General features: G+C 37.8%; 1 protein-coding gene across 2 annotated transcripts; it reads left to right on the top strand.

Moving 5' to 3' along the window:
* The first annotated feature begins 175 nt into the window (after positions 1-175).
* LOC117291785 (cyclin-Y-like protein 1) lies at positions 176-17,287 on the top strand. Of its 2 annotated transcripts, none has more exons than XM_033773692.1 (9): positions 176-333; positions 1,605-1,892; positions 6,625-6,693; positions 7,278-7,437; positions 10,885-10,972; positions 11,274-11,393; positions 12,220-12,386; positions 14,542-14,704; positions 15,214-17,287. In XM_033773692.1, the coding sequence occupies exons 2-9, from the start codon at positions 1,706-1,708 to the stop codon at positions 15,331-15,333; spliced, it is 1,074 nt and encodes a 357-aa protein (XP_033629583.1). In that variant the 5' UTR covers positions 176-333; positions 1,605-1,705; the 3' UTR covers positions 15,334-17,287. The 2 variants fall into 2 exon arrangements, with proteins under 2 accessions (XP_033629583.1, XP_033629582.1); XM_033773691.1 differs by having other exon boundaries at positions 7,275-7,437.
* The last annotated feature ends 309 nt before the right edge of the window (positions 17,288-17,596 follow it).

The raw sequence follows: 17,596 nt of genomic DNA, 5'->3' as shown, positions 1-17,596 counted from the left end.
TTTGACGTCATATCTAGCCAATCACATTCACTTTACGACAACTTGACATGACCCCTTTCGAAAAGTGTATTCGTCTGGTCCACGCCTCACTCGTGCTGAAACGAATGCAAGGCACTCATTGTATCATGTATGGGGGCGAAGCGAAACCAGATTCACTCCAATACACTGACTGGAATGGAAGCATGTTCGTGTGCTGTCTTTTTTTTAACACAAAACTACCATACTTTTCCACCTATTTTTACCTGCAAAATGTGTGAAAACAGATTGCCTGAAACACAGTGAGTGCTAGTGTGGAATGTACTGATGATGCTCTGCTGTAATTTGAGATTCAAGGTTTGTAAATTGGTTTGTTTGACGAAAATACAAAACTGTGATTCCAACAAACATGATTAGGTTAGCTCTGTCCTGAGCTAGCTGTGTGTGTTCATATGAATGACAGAGTGTGATTGAAGTGGCGAAATCAGCTGTTTATTTCAATATCATTTTTGGAGTTTTATAAGGCCATCAACAATAATAAAAAGATGGCTGTGGTATTTGACATATTGGGTGGACAGTTGGCATTTGTATTTGTCATTTTGTTTCAATACCACAGTGTTTGCTTGTTATTAAATGTTTCCATCTTTTTAGACTGTCAGTCTCTCTGATTTTTCATGCATTCGAATTGATTTGGACTTAGGAGCTCAAATTATGAGATATATATACCAACCGACATATGAAGCCCAATTCCGTGCCACAACCATGCACATTACAGTGGCATGGTTGTGTGGCTGCATACAGGTGAAGCCACAACAACCATGCACCCTTAAGTTATGCCGTGGTTGTGTGGCTTCAAATACTGAAGCCACAACCACGGGTCACTGGATTCGCGGGGGAGGGGGTGAGGGTTTGGGGTAGGGGTAGGGTTAGGATTGACAATTGTGGGTGGGGGAAGGTTGGGGTTGGAACAGGGTAAAAAACATTGCCCCTCCCCCTTTCACCTTGGATGAACCCAACCACGAGAGCTCGGAATTGGGCATCATACGTCTTGATGCATATATGCCTCCAATTTATAAATGCCTGTGTGAGTTTGTGTTACTGTTTGTTTTTCTTTTACATACTATTATGATATATGATATTGAGAAGCCGGAAAAATGGGTGTATCCTACACCATAGAAAATACTGCTAAGTGAGTTTCTTTGCTAAGCAAAAAAAAAGTGAGGGGGGGGGGGGAGCACCAGAGGCGCGATTTGAAACCTAATGGAATTTTGTTAGACAAGATTGTTTAATTAAGCTTAGCAAGTTTTTATGCTTAGGCCTACAGGTTTTTTGAAATTGGGATGTGGTCAGCTGATTTCCTGTTATTCTTCCTGTTTTTTATTCCCATACTAGACATCTGAAAATTGCTGTAAATGCAGTTTCATTTACTTTCAAAATGAAGTTGCATATGAATTGTGATCATTTCTTTTGGTTCTGATACTCCAGTTTAACATTAGACATTTAACAGATGCAGTGTGTTTAGTATTGTATGAAAGATTTTCAGGCTTCTTGCAGTGCCTAAATGAGTGTGAGATAGGATTGAATAGTGATCTTGTTAACATTTCATACGAATATTAATTTAATTACAGAACTGAACAAAGTTCAAGTGGGATATATGCCAAACCTAGCAGAGGATACAACCACACACAATCAAGATACATCTGAGGATTGCGTCAAGCATTCATAAACCATGGGGAACTGCCTGGATTGCAAAACCAGTGACGGACAAGATAAGACTAGGCGGACAAATAACATCCAGCGACCGCAGCACAACGACACCAGCTACAAAGCGGTTAAGAAAGACAGTCTAAAGCTAGAGGTCAATGAATCCTTCCCAAACCTACAACATATCAGCGACAGGGAACAGTTTGTTGAAGGTGAGAGCTGGAGAATGTTTTTGTTTTACTTTGCCAATTATTGTATCAATTAGTTGTCATTTATAATAGATGCAGAACAATAACACTTTTAATCATATTTATATTTGTTCAACCAAGAAGAAAAAAGTCACAGGCATAATACTCAGGTCGGATTCGAACCCACGACCTTTGCAGTTCTAGAGCAGTGTCATACCAACTAGACCACCGAAATTGCCCAGTAGCTAGAGGCAGTTTTAATCCTAATTATGTATACAGCATGGCACTATCTTGGCATTTTGATTTATTCTTTAACTGTTCTCGGGTACATGTATTACCTGTACATGTGTGTATCTTCCAGGTACATTGTTGTACAGTACATTGTTGTACACAGGCCTCAATTGCCCTGGTTTTGGCCTTGGTGCCCCTTCAAAAGTTTCTCAGATAGACTTTAAGATTTCCTAGTGTGCCCTCTGCAAAATGAAAATGGCCTTACTCTTGTACAGATGAAATTCCAGGCCTGTATACATCCCCTCATGTATTTGTTGTTAGAAAACCACGTGGAGATAATTGAATTAGCAACACCTTTCTTACATTTCTACTCCACCCATCCTTTCCAACTTCCCTTCTTTCCAGCTTATTTTTGTCCCCAGGATAATCTGTTTCATCCGCTGCTCCTTTAACACTTATTCCACCCAATCTTCCAATCTGCAACTACTTATTCTTGTAACGATGTAAAAGACCTACAGGGTCTAAGCTTGGGCGATATCGATTTATTTTATTCACGATATATCGCCGACAATATATCGCGATATTCGATATAATCGCGATCATCAGTCTTAAAACTCCAAGTGAAAGTTGTAGAAGTGACAGTCTTGGCATAAGAGAGGTGTTCTAATGACCTATTCTTCTGGTTTTACTCCAAACCTATGGGGTGCAAGATGTCTCAGCTAGCAAATACTTCGCGATATTTGATCGATATATCGCGATATATCGATATTTCGATTAAAACCAAATCCATCCGATATCGAAATCATGTCCAAATTAATATCGAGATATTCGATAATATCGTGATATCGCCCAAGCTTAACAGGGTCAACACATATATAAAAACAAATCATTATCCAAGTTCATGTATTAGTAGAAGCGACGTGTACAATACTAGTGTTGATGTCCTTGTACACGATATGTGAACGAAGTCATGTACACATGGTACAGTGTTTGACAAAGAGGGAGTTACATTGATAATATGCCACATGGTCAAAACATGGTCATAATTACAAATGATATTTGGTGTGCGTGTATGGGTGGGTCAAACTTTAAAAAAAAATTTGAAATTTTCAAACCTTGATTACTCTGAACGTCCCCTAGGTCACTTGCTGATAGCACTGAATAAGAAACTAGTTCAGGAAGGTTGTTGTAATGAACATGTACATGTAGTACTTCCTTCATGAATATATGCATGACCTACATGGTAAATACGTGAACATACGTGTGAAACTAATATCCTGAATGTTAAAGGTCTTTCATTAGGTAACCTGCCGTCGATTTCACCAAACTCTTCCTAACTTAGGATCAATCTTAAGACTAAGGATGGGTTCAGTTCCGTATCCAATTGTGTGGGAAGCATTGAACACATCCTAAGTTAGGACAGGTTACTCGTCCTAACTCGAGTTAGGATTAATCCTAGCGTTTCGTGAAATCAGCTGCAGAATGTTGGTCCATAATGTGTTCATCGCTACATGTTTATGTTCTCTAGTAGGAGGAGCACATGGGCTAGTAGTCGCTACCCCATGTTCACTGTTCTTCATCACTGTGTAAATTTGAGACAACAAATCAAATCATGATTGACAAACAAATAAATCCAGAAACATGATATACATGTATGAAGGATGTGGCTGCAGCGTGTTTGAGCTGCAGTCATGGCAGCCAGCCACATTGACCAATAAACACTCTATAACGTATGACCACAGGGCACAGGCAAAGATCTAAAGTGGTTTATTTTTCCGGAGGGAAGAAAAACCTGTGTGGCATTTAAGAGAGAACCAAGTATAACTCTACTCACAACGGACTTACACGAAGCTGGCAATCCAACTAGGGCCACAGGGGCAAGAAGGCGACAAGACTCAGTAGCTCAAAATGCTTTACTGGACAAGAATTTTGTTTTTAAGACAAGAATCAAAACAACAACAACAACAACATCCTACACAGTAGAACACATAAACCTGTATTTTACTTGAACAAGCACCATAAGGTCGAAACGTAAGGACTCTAACTTTTTTGTGTGCGTGGTATTAACAGAACATTTACAAAGAATGTGTTTGTAAAGTAAGTCATACATATTCATGACTGTTCATCAGTGCAGATTGTCAATAAGTAAGTCATGCATATTCATGAATGTTCTTCAGTGCAGATTGTCAATAAGTAAGTCATGGATATTCATGAATGTTCTTCAATGCAGATTGTCAATAAGTAAGTCATGCATATTCATGACTGTTTATCAGTGCAGATTGTCAATAAGTAAGTCATGGATATTCATGAATGTTCTTCAATGCAGATTGTCAATAAGTAAGTCATGCATATTCATGACTGTTCATCAGTGCAGATTGTCAATCCCACTGTACACACGCATTAATACATTATTATGAAATGTAATTCATACTGGACATGTATCAGGCTTGCATATTTTTTCGGCTAATTTTCTCTTTATATTGTTTTAAGTCTCTGTTAAAAACTTTTATTGTGTCTTTCACTCACTGTATATTTTATTGTTTTCTTTATGCGCTTAGAGGCGTTTGCATTAGGTGCTATACAAATGTCTTTATTGTTATTATGTTTTTAATTTGTTTTTCTGTGGGTTTGATGACATTTGTGTCCAATACAGTTTCGTCTTTTTTGGTGTGCTTGCAAGTTCTGTGTTTGACAAACACATTGTAAATCACATTTCTTTTTCTGAAAAAAAAAACCACTGTACAAATATTTGTTTATAAACATATCCCTATTTTTTGGTGTGATTTACAAGATCCGTGTCTGACAAATGCCTGAAATGAAGTGTTTTCTCATGGATAGTTTACAGCTCATCTTAAAGGAACACGTTGCCTTGGATCGGTCGAGTTGGTCTTTGAAAAGCGTTCTGTAACCGTTTGTTATAAAATGCACATGGGTAGAAAGATGTTGTAAAAGTAGAATACAATGATCTACACAAATATGCCTCCAAATTGCGTGGTTTTCTTTTTACCTTGTTCACTAACACGGCGGCCATTTATGGGAGTCAAAATTTTGACTCCCATAAATGGCCGACCGTGATAGTTCGCGACGTAAAAGAAAAACCGTGCAATTTTGAGTGATACTTGTGTAGATCATTGTATTCTACTTTTAAAACATCTTTCTAACCATATGCATTTCATAACAAACGGTTTCAAACGCTTTTTATAGACCAACTCGTCCGATCCAAGGCAACGTGCTCCTTTAAGAATAAAAACAGCTGTCAAAATGATGTTAGTGATGGCAATAACTTATTGCTTTCATGTACTGTACAGTTAGATGTACATACCCTTCAGTGGGTAACTCTTAGTTAATGATCATGTGTACACGCAGAAAGCAATTGCCAGGTCAAATGATTTGACATTTTAGTCCATGTTTTAAATCATGTAGTACAACATGTACAATTTGACTTGCCTCGTCATGCGTTTTCTTGCGCAATAATCATAATGCATCTAAAGCTCGAATGAAAAGCAATTCGTTGCACATTATGCACAGCATACACAGTGGAGCCTATAAAATAATGAAATCTAATTATAAAGTGGTAGTGTATTGTCAGCGTTCGCTCTTTACAGTGATTCGGCTGAGAAAATGCTGAGGAACCGTCAAAATTCTATTAAAGTGGTCTGAAAGCAAACTTCAAATTTGCTGGTTCCGTTTGGTCAAGCCATGGCAACAACATTGTGATTTTAACCCATACTGTATGGTCCATATCACACCCATATCAACTCAGCGTATTACGCTATTTTAAGTTGTGCGTCAAATATGCGTGAAGATAAATTTATTATTAAATATGGAACAGGTAATTACTTATTGTGTGATAACTATTAGTAGCTAGGTCATTGCTTGCAGGAAAATCTATTTACTACATGAAATTCACTGCATGCACGGATAGGAGCCACAGATTGTTTCAAACTCAAGCCCCAAATACAAATGTTAAAAGAAACCTTTTAGGCTCAAGATTTGCTGAGTGACTAACGAGCAATAAAAAAGCTAACAAGCAATTAAAAAAGCTTATTGGTTTCAATGATCACCAGCTCCTCAATTGGTCGTTAACTTTTTTCACTGGTCGTTAGTCACTGAAAAAAGTTAAGGGTTAAAAAACCTGGTCTGTTCACAGGCTCAGGCTTGATTTCACGAAGCACTTAGATTCACCTAAAGATGAGTTGTCAATATTTACAGATTTGTATTGTGACATCACCTCTGCTTAGCAGTTAAGATTGATTGACAGTTCAGATCTGTCTTGGATCCTTGTGAAGTCTTGCCCTGGATTTATACACACAGAGGCCATGGACAACGTTGCCTCTTTTGCCCTGGTCTAGGCCCTGGTGCCCCTTCATAAGTTTCCATACATTTTAACATTGTGCAGTTGTAGTGCCTTTTAATAAATGAGAATGGCCTTGCCATCTCAAAGATAAAATTTGAGACCTGTATTCATGTAAACTATCAGTGCTTTGTTGAAATTCTAACTTAGTATTTTTTTGTATATTTTCAGAGGATACAGATGACCCGTCACTGCACCCAAGAATAAGTACTCTATTTATGTCTAAGTCACAAACATTGGGTGAGCATTATTGTGAAATATTGTCAATTTTTAGACAAATGACGACTCAATGGCCAATGGGACTATTGGGACACTAGATGGCAGCAGACGTGCTGACTATTGGGACACTAGATGGCAGCAGACTTGCTGTTAATGGAAGTGTGCGCATGCTCAGAAGTACGAGAACAATGGACGCTTATCTGGTATTTTTGCTGCCACCTAACATTCTAAAGTCTTCCACTGATGGGCTGTGTATGAATTAAGCATTTATGGCCATGACTTCAACGCCAACATTGGAAAATATGACTTTTGGGCATTCCAGCCAGGGCCGCTGCCGAAGCAAACAATTTCGGACATGGCCCTAGAAAGTGCATACATGTATATGCATTTTATAACAAACGGTTACAAACGCTTTTTCAAAGACCAACTCGACCGATCCAAGGCAACGTGTTCCTTTAACTTAAGTAACCTCTGAATATGAGGAGTTAAAAGTTTTCAGTCGGCCAGTATTACTCCTTTCGTATAGTGGATCGAGTTTTTGAATAACTGCACATCGTTCTGTTTCAATGGTTAATTTTTTTCTCCTATAATCAATTACCTAGAAGTGGTCCGTGAAAGACGAAAACAGCACCAGATGCAGCTACTGACCGCCAGGGCAGCCAACCACAGAAGAAGCAAGGGACTAACCAAGTCTAGCTCCTGCTCAACGATATATATCGATGATAGCACCGTCACTCAGCCTAATCTCAAGTCAACCATAAAATGGTGAGTCTTATTTTCCTTATAAAAGATTTTGGCTTATAGTGGATCCTTGCCAATCTGATGCTGTGTCTTTATAAACAGGAAACAGCTGTATGCTTTGGAAGAACACATAACTTTCATCCCGTTTCCTGTCAAAATGGAAAACAAATTCTTTTCACTGACATTGTGCATAATAAGAAAGCACTTTGAGTGGGACAAAACAACACTTTTGTATCAAAATATTGAGTAAGACCGATCCACAAAATGAGATTTCACGTTTCATGTTAGAGAGGGTTTCCTGAAAATGGCGAGTCAATTGATTTGAAAGAATCTACTAGTCAAAAACTCTGAGAATTTTTATAAATATTATTCATCTGTGTAGAAATGAATAGATATTCAGAAAGGTCACTGGGCCTAGCAACAAATATTTTTGTTTGCTGATGCTGGGGTTTAAAAGATGCTGTCGGTAGGTAGGGGACAATCATATTTTAGGAACAAATTTTTACAAATGTGCAAACTGAGAAACTAAATTTGTTGGCGTGGCAAAAGTAATCTGCTTGCAATTATTTTGCAACGTGCTTGCGAAACAGAAAAGAAGAAAAAAAATACTCTGAGATTTGAGCGTGTGTACATCTGGAAACAAATTGGGACTACACATTTGAGATACAATATTTTAGTTAAGTTTTAATTTTGGTCTTGGCGGTGTTGTAGTGTTGTAGTGTTAGGCCTTATACACATGTGATTTTGATTATACTGTAAAACAATAAATAAAATGTAATTAAATTGTTCTAAAATCCCTGTAGAGTCGAATGATAAAAACATATGTCATCAGTACATGTCGTTTGTTTTTATCCTAATACCAATGGAGGACACATGCTGTGTATGATGTGGCCATTGGGCCATGGTCTTACGAGTTAACAAACGATGGGAAAAACATTCTGTGAATTTCATCCATGACCCAATTTCATAAAGCTGTCTAGCAAATTTCTGCTTATTAGCAAATTTCTATGATAAACATGAATGAGTGGGGTACTCGTGACAGCAGTGGTAACTGTATAGTATTCTGGCTGGTAACTTAATTTTGCTAAGCAGAGTTTGGTTGTGCTTACCAAGTTTACATGTATGTGCCCACAGGCTTTATGAAACTGGGCAAGGGCTATGCTTAGCATAAGCAACAATCAGCCCGTGTGGACATGGTGGAAGCAGGGAATTCTGTGATTTCTAATCGAGGATAATTTTATGTACAAAGCCTATGGCAGGATGTTAAGTACAGGAACAAAGGAATGTAGAAAAGATGTATCCTTAGGGATGCGAAAATTGCATTGAGCGAAGTCATGTAATGTGTGTTTACACCGTGATGAAGAATTTGTATTGAAGGATTTATCCGAGTTGTGTTGTGATTGTTTTTCTTTCGAACACACAGGAAATGTCTGTAAAGGAAGACATTTGATCGCATAATGATTTATTTTTTAGATATTAAGGAATTTTTTTTAGTGGAGTCTTTTCCGGTTGGCTTTCCTGGTTGGCATAGCAACTGCATGGAGGAAGATAATATTGTTCTTCCTGTATTTGTCGCTGGTCCAAATACCACATTTATACAAAAGAGCGCCAGGGGGTATTGTTTAACGGTTTTATTGCTTGAAGAAACTGCAGACACTTTTGGTAAATACTCAAAATATATATTAGCATAAAAACTTACTTGGTAATGAGCAATGGAGAGCTATTGATAATACAAAACATTATGAGAAACAACTCACTCCACACACATTTTTCCTTCATTATTTTCTTCCATTCCAACATCGATGACCAATTGAGCCCAAATTTCACAGATTTATTACTCTAAGCATACTTACGTTGGAATACATTTGTACATCAAAAAGAATATATGGCAATTACCAGTGCCTTTGAAGCCATTGGACACTTTCGGAACATTTTTATTTTTTTTTTAAGTTCACACATTTACAAATAACTGACAGGGTTTACAGAAGGTAATGGTGAAAGACTTCTCTAGAAATGTTATTCCATGAAATACTTTACTTTTTGAGAAAACATTAAAACAATATCAATTCTCGATATCGAGAATTACAGATTTATTTTAAACACATGTCATGACACGGCGAAACTTGCGGATACAAGGGTGGGTTTTCTCGTTATTTTCTCCCGACTCCGATGAACATTTGAGCCTAAATTTTCACAGGTTTGTTTTTTTAGTTGTGATACACGAAGTGTGGGCCTTGGACAATACTGTTTACCGAAAGTGTCCAATGGCTTTAAGTTAAAATTTTATGGGAGATTTCAACTGATGTTGAGTGCTAGTGGTTTCAGTTCTTACAGCTTTCCCTGGATGCCACGTGGGTATTTCTGGAATACTGTACCCCAAGTCCATAGGGGGGGTTGTCCTAGCGCTTGGTGGGTATTGGATCTTTGCAATAATAACCCCAGGCAGAAAGTCTTTTGATCAAATGTCAGCGGGAGAAAATACTTGTTACTGAAGAGAAGAAAAAAACTGTCGTCTAGAGTTACTAGGAGGAACTATTTGAAGCATGTAACTTGAGCATCAACTTCCCGTAAGTTGAAAGTTGTTTGTACTTTGTAGACAGTTCTACTTGAGTGTATTTAAGGGCATATAGTTTGATGAAATATACATAATTCTATGCTAATTGAAAAACATCATTTCTGAGTCAATAGTAGTTCTCTGCGCTCATTTGTTTAGTGTAAATGTCTTTTGCTTTGCAAAATTGCCAGATAAATAGTAAACAGTATCACAAATACGTTGATTTGAATGTTATCCATGGCTTGTTGTCACCAGGGGCACGTTGCAACCTACTCCTGAGGCTGATTTCTAAGAAAAAAAAGAATGCATGACGCTGGCGCGGGGCATCACAACATGTGCGCACTTAGCACTCACTGGGGGATCTTTTTGTGTAATGTACTGGTGCCCGAGAAGTAAAGTGCCACTGCATGTAATGGATACTAGACACATTTTAATTGGTAAATCAATACTATTATAATCTCTACTTATCAACATTATACAACATATATAATATATACATTTAAAGGAACAGGTTGCCTTGGATCGGTCGAGTTGGTCTTTGAATGTACCAAGTATGAGTTTGACGCTGATCATAATGTAGCTGATCGCAATAATTCCATAGCTGAAGTTCCTCTATGTTAAAGGAACACGTTGCCTTGGATCAGACGAGTTGGTCTATAAAAAGCGTTTGTAATCGTTTGTTATAAAATGCATATGGATAGAAAGATATTTTTAAAGTAGAATACTGTAGAATTATGATAAGCATCATGCACAAGCCCAAAATTGAAGTAACAATTCACAATCCATGTCCGCAGAACGAAAAACCCACACTCCCTTGTGATTTATCCCCTTGCAGTCTGCCGTGATATTGAATTAATGTTGTCCATAGAGTAGAAATATTAAGTTATCGTCGTTTTCTTATTCTTTTTATCTTTCAGCGTTGCTTTAGCTGTTTACTATCACATAAAGAACAGGGAATCTGATCGACAGATGGATATATTTGACGAGAAATCACATCAACTCACGGTAAATATTTATTTTCATAATACACTATGCATCCGGATCAGGGCCCAATTTCATTAATAGCTGTTAAGCAGAATATACTGCTTAGCAAAATTCTTTGCTAAGGGAAAAATGAGTTGGGCACCAGTGAACTTTGGCCAGTAACCAGTTTCTGTTCAGCAAGATTTGTGAAAGCTTTATGAAAAATTGTTTTTAAAGAATAAACCATTACTAAACGAATGAATGAATGAATGAATTTTTACCTGCATGACTCTACGTTTAATGTTTAACGACTTACTTGTTGAAATTGTTCTGTTCCTTGCAGAAAGATCCTGTGCCTGACGATTATTTCAAAGTGAATCCCGAACATAAACACATCTACAGATTTATCCGTATGTTGTTCAATGCAGCCCAGTTAACATCAGAGTGTGCTATTGTGACCTTAGTAAGTATTATATTCCAATATGGTATAATTTTGGAAAAGTTTTTATTTTTAGTGACCAACCAGATAAGAGCACTTGACTCAAGCTCTGGTGTTTCTGATCAGCAGAGTGTGTGTTCGAGTCCCGGTCGTGTCACTTGTGTCCTTAAGCAAGAAACTTAACCATGATTGCTTCATCCTTCAGATAGGACGTAAAGCTTTTGGTCCTGTGTGTTGTGTAATGCATGTAAAAGAACCCAGTGCACTTATCAAAAAGAGAAGGGGTTCGCCCCGGTGTTCCTGGTTTGATTGGCAGCATCTTGTAAACCATTACACGGTGCCATGTAAAAAGAGCAGGGGTCGATTTCACAAAGAGTTAGGACTAGTCTTATCTCGAGTTAGGACGAGTTACTTGTCCCAACCTACGACTAGCCTTAGTTTGTTTACATCTCCTAGGACTTGAGTTAGGACAAGTTCTAACTCTTTGTGAAATCGACCCAAGGTCTCTTATTTTGAATGTAGCCCTACATACCTTGCAGGAAAATGAATGTTAAAGCGCCGCTGAGTGATGGAAATGTACCACTGTATAAGAAGCCACTACTGTTATTATTATTACTTCAAAAAATCAAACGCCATTTGATACTTTTATGTTGACACATACTGCTAGACTCTGATCATAGCAGTATAACTGATTCATGTAATAATAATGTAGCCTTAAATATCTTATGTACATGTATCCAACAATAAGGTTCTTAAGGTGCTTGACTTAGGAGAGACAGTTTTTAAGACAGGTTTAAAAGTTGTTTCATGATTTATGAGAAGGATTTATGAATTTTTTCAATCGTTGCAGGTTTATTTAGAAAGACTATTAACATATGCTGAAATAGACATCACGCCAGCGAACTGGAAGCGAATGGTTCTTGGAGCAATACTCCTTGCCTCTAAGGTCTGGGATGACCAGGCCGTGTGGAACGTCGACTACTGTCAAATACTCAAGGACTTGACGGTAGACGATATGTAAGTACTTGTAGGATTTGAAACTTTGCATGGTGGAGGAGAAATTAAAGGCCCGGTCCCACTGCAGTGATAACGAAAACGTTAACCATCACAACGCAAAGAAAACGCATTATATTGGTCGAATTGCTCCACGCAGAATATGCACACGCTCATTCAACCAATGGAATGCATTCCCTTTGCGTCATTATCGTTATCGATATCGTTATCGCTACAGTGGGACCGGGCCTTAAGAGAGGTTTGCGGTAAAACCATGTGAAGTTTTCTTTTTGAGTAGTGTTGATTCTGAAAATTTGTCAACCACCGATGCATTTCAGAACCGACACTACTCAAAAGAGATTTTGATATGGTGTATACCGCCAACCTATCTTGTTTCTACATTTAATTTTCAAAGATTTTGGTTTTCACTTCCCAATGATGTCATGATTTATAACAGGGTTATGTGTTTGAATGCTATATTTGATATTCTTTATTTGAAATCACCTTTTGCTCAATTGTTTTAGCCTTTTCGTGTGTAATCAATCTCATTTCATATTTTTTTTTTCTGATCTACTTTTATTTGTAACTTTCTGTGTTTTAATTGATGTACTTCCTGGATCTTAATCATGCAAATTTTAAAGTTACTTTGTCATTAATGTTTTTTTCAATCTTTTGAACTATCTTGTGTGTGTATCCTTGATGTATATTCAGAAACGTTATATAGAATTTGTTTTCAACTAATTGTTTTGTTGTTCTTTTTTAAAACCAGCTAGAGAGGAGAGCCTCTAGACAAGATCTTTTTTCTTGTTGACAATCCTTTGGGCTTGAGCTGGGTTTCTTTCCAGTGTTTTCCTCAATTATTATTGTCCTTTTGAAGTATGATATTTGTGTGTGTTTTGCCAATTATTTGTTGCTCCCTTTTAAGACCAGCTGGAGAGGAGGGCCTGAAGAAAAGAACTTTGTTTCTTTCCAGCAATTCTTCGAGCTCCAGTTGGTTCCCTTTCCAGTGTCCCCCCCCCCCCGTTTTTATTGGAATTACTATATTTGTGTGTTTTGTTGCAATGATATGTTTTGCTATTTTTCAAGACCACCTTGAAAGGAGAGCTTGGAATTTTGTTTCATTCAGGCAATCCTTGGGCTCTTGCTGGGTATCTTTCCAGTGTTTTCTCCCCAGTTTTTATTGTCCTTTGGAAGTATAATATTTGTGTGTTTTGCATTGATGTTTTTGTTCCTTTTAAAAACAGCTTGGAATGAGAGCTTGTTGACAAGAACTTTCTTTCCAGCGTTCCTTTGGGCTTGAGCTGGTTCTCTTTCCTTCCTCTGTATTTTAATTGCTCTTGGTGTATCTTTTAATATTGTATTTTATGATTGTTCTCTTTCCAGTGTCCCCCTCCCCCTCCCCACGTACTATATTTGTGTGTTTTATTGCAATGATATTTATTGCTCTTTTTAAAAACCAGCTATAGACATGAACTTTTTTTGGCAATCCTTTAGCCTCTAGGCTGGTTCTCTTCCCTTCCTCTGTTTTCTATTTTAATTACTCTTGTATCTTTTAACAATTTATTTTGTTACTAATGTGCATTATTGTACTTGTTTTCTGCTCAAGAAACAAATATATAAATGTATCACTGCTTCATACAGCTCACTAGAGTGCCACATTCCCCAGTGTTTACTCCCCTGTTTTGATTGTCCTTTTCATACTCTTGTGATTCAAGAGAATTATTGTTAGTTGAAGTGTTTGGGACAGAGTTTATGAATGTTATTGGAATTATTGTATTGTTATTAGAAATAAATGTAAATTGAATTAAATAGATGTTTTGTTATTGTAGCTTAGCCTTTTAGGGATGAAAACTTTAAGTCTTTTATTAAGAATTCAGACTTTTGTGCCTGTCTGATGAAAAGTAGCTGAAATATACCACAAACCAAATAATATAGCTATAATATTTTATTCAGAATGATACAAAAATGCTTGTTAATTTACCTAAACAATCATGTTATTTATGGTGAAGTTCTTGCACAAGATATGGTTGTATTGTTTGATGTATTATTATGATTACATAGGCCTAGATAGTTTAGTAGGTAGAGCACCAGAAATTTAATCTTGAGGTGATTGGATCAAATCCCTCTCTAGTTGATTCTTCTCCGTTTAACCCCCAAACTATTTTTTGATTTCATACAGGAATGAACTGGAGAGGCAGTTCCTTGAGATGTTGCAGTTCAACATCAACGTTCCATCCAGCGTGTATGCTAAGTACTATTTTGACCTGCGTGCCCTGGCCGATGCTTATGAAATCTCATTTCCGTCAGAGTTACTTAGCAAGGAAAGAGCACAGACGTTAGAGGTACGCAGCATGTTATATTTTATTTATGTTTTACCCAGATCAGTAAACTTCTTTTGGGTCAAAACAGGTGATTCGTGGTCGAGCGGTTAAGCACACTATAGTCAAGCTGTGGTGTTTCTGATCAGCAGAGGGTGGGTTCGAGTCCCGGTTGTTGCACTTGTTTCCTGGAGCAAGACATTTAATCAATAAGGTAAAATAAGATAATAACTTTATTATCTCACACTGGGGAAATTAAAATGTCATTGCTTTGTCCATCGTATGGGACATAAAGCTGTGATACATGAAGTTATCTTTTTTATATTAATGAAGGTTTGTTATTGCTGGACACCTTTGAAAAACTTTTTTTTTCCTTCAAACGTAAAAAAAAAAATAAAAAAAATGAACATACAAATAAATAAATAACTGAATAAGTCTTGAATATTTACAAAGCTGAGCTTGTGCTGTGGGAGCAAGTCAGAATACATGTTTTTCATTTTGATGAAACTTTTTATTTTTTTTTCTGTTTTCAGGCAATCTCCAGGTTATGCGACGAGAAGGCGCGAGACCAAACGTTTCAGGAGCTCAAACGTTCCTCCAGCGTTGACGGCATTCACTTAGGGCCCAAATTCACTGCCGCTATCATCTCATGACACCAGCCCTTTGAAGAGTCACTGGGCTGGCTTCGAACCAGGGGTATTTAAGTGCAAGTATTTGTATTATTTGTGTTTCCGTCAGTGTGTCACGACAACGGCAATCCCAGTAAGTATTTTCGCAAAGTGGCATCAGCGTGCTCATCTGAGTGATGCAGGGGCTTGTGCATTCGTCGCTTTGAACGTACTTGTGGAGGCGAACCCCCGGACAACAGAATGCAAGGTCGAAGAGTTGGATATACACAAAGCTTCTATGAAGACTTACGGGCGGATAGCGTCGATACAGCGGAGGTTTCTCTTGCCAGCTTGTTTAAACAGAACCATGCTGAGTGGCACTTCAACTGCTTGATGTCTCTCACAATGCCACCGAAAGATAGGACGACTTATTAAAGCAATGTGTCGACCGATGTAGAATTGTAATTTATTATAATGGTTACTCTGTCTCCAATGTGGAATAGAGGGACACCCCTTCAAGATTTCCACAAAATGAACAAAATGTAAACAAGGTGTTCTCTTGTTTGAAGGCCTAGAATTTCACGGCGGCCATGGCCTCTGTTGCCCCTGGTCTTGGCCTTGGTGCCCCTGTAAAAGTTTCCAATAGACTTTGAGATTTTCTATTGGTAGTGCCCTTTTCAAAATAAAAATGCCCTTGCTTTCTCCAAGATGAAATTCCATGCCTGGTTTTGACTGGAGCAGAGTCTTATTCAAAGGAATAAAGACTACACTAGGGTCATAAGCAATCGTTTACACTTCAACCACAGGTCATTTTGTTTGGTAAGAAGTTGCAACAGCTAAATCACCACCACCCATCCCCCCCCCTTTTTTTTTTTACAAGACAACAAACAATTATGAATTTTAATCACTGAGCATAATTTGTACTGGAACCAGTTTTCCACGTGAGAAATATGTGTGTCTGAATTGCAGTCGTGTTTTTGAGAAAAAGAAAAATAGTTATGAATTTGGATCCTATTTCACCAAATAAAGAGCACTTTTATTTTATTATTATTTGTCTTTTTAATACCAAGCACAACTTCCTTGGTCATTTTACCTTGTTCAGACTTACCTTACTGTCTTTTCTGGGGTGGCTGGCAGGACAATTTTATGTCTAAATGCAATAACTGATTCTGCCCAAATTGTTGGAGCCAATTGTATACCGCAATTCAACTTTTAACACTGTTTCATTTTCCCAAAGAAAAATTGATACAGCTTTTTAAATCCTCCCTGTTGCTCAAACCGACGATAAGTAACACTTTTTTATTTTATTTCATATTTTTATGACCATACTCCAGTGGTAACTCATGAATGATACGCTAATTTTGTTTTAACGCAAGTTTTTACAGGGGATTTTGACATTTCTTATTGGTATTTTTTATATAAACCTAGGTTTGGTTTTGGTAGTGGAACCTGACTACCCACTGATGAAAACTAACCTTTGTGGTTTACTGAAGGAAAAATGGAAAGTCTTGAATTGTTTCTTCACACTACATTGACCTGATGACGCAATGTCGTTTGTCCTTGTCTTGCATCTGAAGAACGCTTTAAATAGAGATTATTTTTTCACAGTATTTTAGTTTAAGGCAAAGTGATTTTTCCTTAGTTTTGGAAGTGATAATAGTTCACTTGGTATGCCCGTAATGGGACTGTGCAATTTACCATGCATCTAGCCCTGATTGGAGGTTGATCTAAGAAAAAATAACTACAGCGGGGTTTGAACCAACGACCTCCAGATTAACGTGCAGGCGTTCCACCAACTGAGCTATATATAGCCCTATGTTGGCGGACTCCCTATTGTGTCAATATCTTTGTTCGGGGTACTATCCAGCCCTGATTTTGTTCTTATAAGGAAGAGGCAATTTTTCCTTCGTGGAGGAAAATACTAAATTGGAACATTTTAAAGGGCAGCAAGGCAATGACTAGGGGCATTGAGGCAATAGACCGATCCAGTATGCTCCGCCCACGACGCACGTGTGAGCAAAAACACGTGGGGCTCTCCAATGCCTTTCTGCACAACTCTGCCGCACGCGCCAAGATACGCGCATGCATGTCGGACCTACGTTGCGTTGTGATTGGTCAATACGCAATGGGGCGGAGCTTAATGGATCGGTCTATTGCCCTCATTGAAGTACCAGGCATTGCTAGCTGTATCTCCTGCTTGATTTGGGGGCAATCTTAGAAACTTTATACTTTCTGTTGGACACTCTGATTATTGTATATTTGGTTTGCGGTAACACCATGTGTGTATCTACTTGCCAGGTAGAGTTGT

This window comes from Asterias rubens, chromosome 6 (assembly GCF_902459465.1).
Source record: "Asterias rubens chromosome 6, eAstRub1.3, whole genome shotgun sequence".
In the NCBI taxonomy this organism is placed as follows: domain Eukaryota; kingdom Metazoa; phylum Echinodermata; class Asteroidea; order Forcipulatida; family Asteriidae; genus Asterias; species Asterias rubens.
Note: the sequence above shows the minus strand (reverse complement) of the source record. Positions and strands in the feature narration are given on the sequence as shown.